This window comes from Asparagus officinalis, chromosome 3, assembly GCF_001876935.1.
Source record: "Asparagus officinalis chromosome 3, Aspof.V1, whole genome shotgun sequence".
In the NCBI taxonomy this organism is placed as follows: domain Eukaryota; kingdom Viridiplantae; phylum Streptophyta; class Magnoliopsida; order Asparagales; family Asparagaceae; genus Asparagus; species Asparagus officinalis.
Genome location: NC_033796.1, coordinates 19,059,528 through 19,064,937, shown reverse-complemented (window position 1 = coordinate 19,064,937; position 5,410 = coordinate 19,059,528). Strand labels below are relative to the sequence as shown.

The 5,410-nt window shown below is 35.8% G+C and overlaps 1 protein-coding gene across 1 annotated transcript in view; it reads left to right on the top strand.

Moving 5' to 3' along the window:
- The window catches only part of LOC109834716 (lysine-specific demethylase JMJ25-like), a 22,011-nt gene continuing 16,607 nt past the window's right edge, over positions 7-5,410 (top strand). The window contains exons 1-6 of the mRNA XM_020402741.1: positions 7-706; positions 784-860; positions 4,495-4,540; positions 4,661-4,793; positions 4,870-4,933; positions 5,291-5,410. Of these exons, the coding sequence (XP_020258330.1) occupies positions 359-706; positions 784-860; positions 4,495-4,540; positions 4,661-4,793; positions 4,870-4,933; positions 5,291-5,410 (788 nt within the window). The 5' untranslated portion in view covers positions 7-358. The remainder of the gene's footprint in view (positions 707-783; positions 861-4,494; positions 4,541-4,660; positions 4,794-4,869; positions 4,934-5,290) is intronic.

The following is a 5,410-nucleotide window of genomic DNA, read 5'->3' as shown; positions in this document are numbered from 1 at the left end:
AATCTACTGCGAGCATCACCGCTCCCTCTCCCGCCGTAATGGCGCCAACTCTCAGAAAGCGGTTTCGGAGTCGGAGCTCCCAAAACCTAATCCGATCTTCGCTCAAGATTGGGGAACGGATTCGGATCCTAAAAGGGGAAAGGTTCCCCGTAATGTCAATCCGCTTCTGAGGAGAGAGAATGACGAAGGTTTGGAGCTTCGATCACCTGATCAGAGCTCGGATCAGTCAGTGGTGCTAGCGGTGGTGGCGGAAACGGAATCGAAATGTGAAAAACTCAATTGTACTCTGAATTCACTTGTGAGGAACAAGAAGAGGCGGAGGAGAGAGAAAGAAGAAGAATTGAGAAAAGAGAAGAAGATGGAGATGAGCGAAGAGAGAGAAACTGATGCGGATCCGATAACGGAGGATTTGTTGAGGATGGCTGTAAAGAGGCAGATGGAGAGGAGAGAGGAGAGAGAGGAGAAGAAGAGGAGAGAGGAAAGGGAGGTGCAGAAGAGAAGTGAGGAGAAAATTGAGGTTAGGAGACATCTTCGTAATGGAGTGATGGCAATTTCATCTCCGGTGAATAATTCGAGCAATGTGGTGCAGATCATTGATAGGAAGATAGGATTAGAGAAGATAGGATTAGGGTTTAATGAGGGTTCTTCCTTCAAGAGGCGATTTCGGTCGAAGAATGCAGAGCCTGAACCTATTGGAGTGGTTAAGGTTTTCTGAGTTTACTTACTTTTTTACTTTGATTTTGTTGTTCTTTGTGGTAAAGTTTGGTTCTTTTTTGTATTCAGAAGCTCGGTAGGGTCTTAGGAAGGAGCAAGAATACTTGCCATGGACGCGGAAAGAGCACAAACTGCAAGAGGAAAGGGTAATGTTCCCAAATTTAAGACTAGATATTTAGTTTGTTTATTATTATTTTGGTGTGTTGACTATGTCTGAAAACATACTGCATTCACTTAAATTTGATCTCCAATACTTTCCGGTACTTAAGAAGTAAATATATGTTGTGTTTAAGTAAGGTTAAACCTGAGTATTTTATACATGAATCTATTAAGTTTTTGACCTGCTAGACAGATTGAATGTTGATTGAGGATACTTATAGTTATAGATGATGTTATTATGGTATCATTAATCTCCTAGTGTTGACATAAGCTGAAATTTACTAGCTTTTTGCATATCATATAAATTATATGTGATGACTAGTGTTATGATGATTGATGAAGATCCGCGAGTTTGTAATTGGACATATGTCATGTGAGAGCTTACATAAGTGTAACGTCATAATAGATTTTAGCAGCTTTTCCGGGTATACTAAGTTCAGTGACTTCTGATAACGCAATGATAATTGAAGCCGATGATTAGAAAACGGGTTAATTACCCACATGATGCACGGAACTTATTATTATTGTGTTTTTGCATCTGTAGTATTGTGATATATCAGTTTGACAATTATTTTCTGCTTTCAATCTAAAAGTTAATACAATAAACTAGATATATTACTAAAATAATACTTACAGAACGAGCAAGATAACATGGTAGTATTTTCAGAACCAAACTCTTGGCTAAAAGATATTTTACATCAATTTCTATAGAATAAAAGATGCTTAATTTACATTTCCCTGGAAGAGAATGTATTTACTAATAGGGAAAAAAAACTGTAGTTTCCAAACAGAGAATGTATAGGAAACAAAGAATTCATAATGAAGTTATAATTTATAAATGAGTGATTAATGTCGGGAAAGTTGGAAACGTTTCATATTAGTTTTGGATGGAGAAAGCATAGAGAATAGAGAAGGGCAGAAGGCAAAATGAAAAAAATTGGTAGAAGGGAAGATGGAAAGTGACATGCACAAATAATTGCCAGTTGTCACGTTTTTGCATCCAGTGACAGCTGTTTTCGTATGAGAGTATAGATAGTAGAAGAAGGCATAATAACTTCCTTAGTTGTAAGAACTTGTTAATGTAGTATCAAGTCGTGAATTATGTACTAAACTAGGGATGAAACATCACCTTTTCTGTTTGGCTCGTTGTGTTCCTTAGAATAAAGTTAATTTCTTATGCAAAATCCTGTCAGTTTCTGCTTTAAATATTTTCTGTCCAGGAACTAGGAAGACATATTTCTTATTGAATGTGCTTATAAAAGCAAGCAAGGTAGATCTCTACCTTGTAATTGACCTTCTAAGTTTCATGGCATGACCGTGGCCCTTGGCTAGGAATTTGTTCTCCATGGAAAGATCACAGTGGTAAAGCAGCTGTTATCCCTGTCTTTGTCATCCTCCCTCCTTGCCATTAAGGTGATGACTTTGGGCATGGCCAGCTCCCATAGTGTGGCAAGTCAAAAAATAGAAGGATGATTCCCAGCCGTAGAGATTAGGACATACGTTTGGTCTACTTTGGCAACCTCATTTCATTTCATGAAATAACGTCTTTGCACATGGCTTGGCTTGTAAACAATGTTGTAAAAAGCGGCGAAAACTATAAAAAAAATGGAAGCACCGCATTTTCGCTCCGCTAGCCCTAAAGTGGTCCAAACCGGTCGAGAAGCGGCTGAAGCGGCTTTAAGTGGTTTGAGCACCAGTGTTAAGCGATTGGATCACTATCCATGGTTTTCTTGCCCATGTTTACTTGGTTTTTCCTTTTTTTAACTATTTAATGTTAGTTTATTACATTGTAATGTGTATGACCTTTTTTCTGACTATTTGATGTTAGTTATTACATTACAATGTGTACATTGTTTAACGTATTGCATGGTTTAGTCTACAGTTTGTTCCATAGAAACCACCTTAAAATATGGTAATTATGCGGAAACCACCTTTCATTTTCAATTTATACATAAGCCATCTTTAACATCTTTTTTTTTGGCAATCGACCACTTCCCGGTGGAAATTTTCATAAAAACAAAATTAGCTATAAAAAACGAGGCACGTGACTCTGTGTGTGTTTAGAACTTGTTAGAATACAACTCACGTAGTTTGAACTTGAAATTTTTAAGCTTATTTTTTATTTTTTAGTGAAATTTTGACTTGGAGGTAGTAGATAGCAAAAAAAAAATACTTGAAAGGTCGTTTATATATATGAATTGAAATTGAAAGGTGGTTTCCATATAATTACCCTAATTTAAGATGGTTTGTGGGGGGGGGGGAATCTTTTTATCTAAGTAGTGTTACGCATTTATTTCATTCTTAGGATTTCTCTATAAATAATCATGTATTTATTTGTATAATTTTTTTTAGTTTTTACCTGTTTATAAATTTTAGATTTTCCATCTATTTTTTTCTTTTCTTTTCTTTTTTCTTTTGAAACTTTTGTCCCTATTCAAATTAAAATAAAATTTTGACTTGGCTCCTTTTTCCGCTTAAGACCAAAAAGCTAAGCGGCACCTTGTTGCTTTGCTCCGCTTTTTGCTTACTGCTTTCCACAAGCTTGCCTGTAAACCATAAAATTTTAAACCATGGTTTATTTGAAGCGAACATGGTACTTCTAACCCATGGTTTAGGAGCTCTAAAATCAATGGAACCATGATATGGGAAACCCTACTCTGAGGAATTTTTCTGAAACCATGGTGGAACAAACTCAATTAAGTTATCATAGCCATTGGTCCCAAAACCAAGCTTTGTATGTGCACAAGCCATATTCTGTTGTAACTTTAAATGGAACCATGATTCATAAATTATATTGACAAAGTAACCCGAACATGGTGCTTCTCAGATTTATGCCATTCTTGACGGCTGGCCTTTCTCGCTGAAAAGGCTCTAATAATAATAGTGGCAGATTATTGTGATATGTCTTATGGGTGAAGTGAACCAGTATGCGAGTCTATTGGTAGATTCTTAGCTGGCCATGACAAACTTCTTCCATTGAGGTTGATGTTGGCATTTATTTAATTTCTATCATTGTTGTATATAAATAGGTTTTTCCCATGAAACCTGAACTTTCTATTTTGACACTTTGGCTTCTGATTTAAATTGGAAGAACTAAATAAATGCGGATGACCTACTCAGATGCTTTCATCAGGTTTATCTGAGACATTATTGTAGCAATCAATAATAGATAAATATGAAATGTGGATGAATCATGACATGATTAATCAAGCAAAAGGTGTAGGAGTTGAATCATAGCACAGGCAATTGTTGTTTTGCTTTAGTTTGTAGCATTTGAATAGGAATTGATGAATCTGAACATAAGGTTGTAATAGGTCTGAATAATCACAGTAGTTGATATTTCATGATTGTGGTTTGAAGGCTTTCTCGCCTTCATTATTAAAATATGTGCATCTTAAGCTAAAAGGTGTATGATGTGATTATTATATGGAATTCAATTATTAGAGTATTTGTTTTGTTGAAAAAGTATCTTAATTAAAAGATGTTCTTCTTATTTAGTGAGTCTTTGTCCTCTGAAAGCAATTCATTTTAACATTTTTCACATACTTTATGCACTCGGAGGTATCTGATGTAATCATCAAACTAAATAGTTTTTCACCTTTATAATTATGGTTATTGCAGCTGCAACACATGCAAGCCTATGGGAGCCATAGATGCACCATTTGAGGTTTGCTTCCTTCATATATAGCTATTGTATTTTCCAAACCAGCAATTGCTGGCACAGTAAATTTTTCCTAAACAGATTTTCACTATTACTAGTCAATTGACTGCTCATTAAAAATTTCAGAAATCCACTAATGGCCAGAGTAAGGTCAGCAGAATCAGATACGCTGATTCTTCTATTTGTCAACTGCTGCCTGTACTGAAACAACCCAGCTGGGAACAGATATTTGAATTGGAAACAGAAGCAAATAACCAAGGTCTGCATCACTTCTGCTTAATATTGTGTTCATAGGCTTGCAGAAATATTAATTTTTAATTTTAACTTTTTCCCAGATAGAAGATTAGCCAGTGTTCAGCTTCAAGTGGTAGAGTGCAGTGATGATGTGCGATTTAAGTGGTAGGTTCTTATTATTTTTCCCTTTTGGAGATGCTAAACAAAGAATCCCATCAGCTTTACATAATTACGTGTTAGTCCTCTAATATCTAGTTGCTTACAAATTCTCCAAGTAATCCTAGAGCAAGTTTGGCTGTTTTGACTATCAAATGAATGTTTTCTTTATTCTTAGTTTTCTTCACTAATCAGTTTCTGCAGTGTCATATGTTCCCCCCTGATTTCTTTCTTTCTCTCTTTCTTTCTTTCTTTCTTTATTTTATTTTATTTTATTTTTTAACTATGAGTTTGGTCTTACCACATAACTATTTAAGCTTGACTCTGTGAGTACGCTCTAATGCTACAATTGGGTTCCTCTGACAGTAACTACTGCAGAACATCAATTGTCGACTTACACAGAAGCTGCTCAAAATGTTGTTACAAGCTGTGCCTGAGTTGTTGCCGAGAAATTCGTGAGGAAAGCCTGGCTGAAGGGGCTAAGAT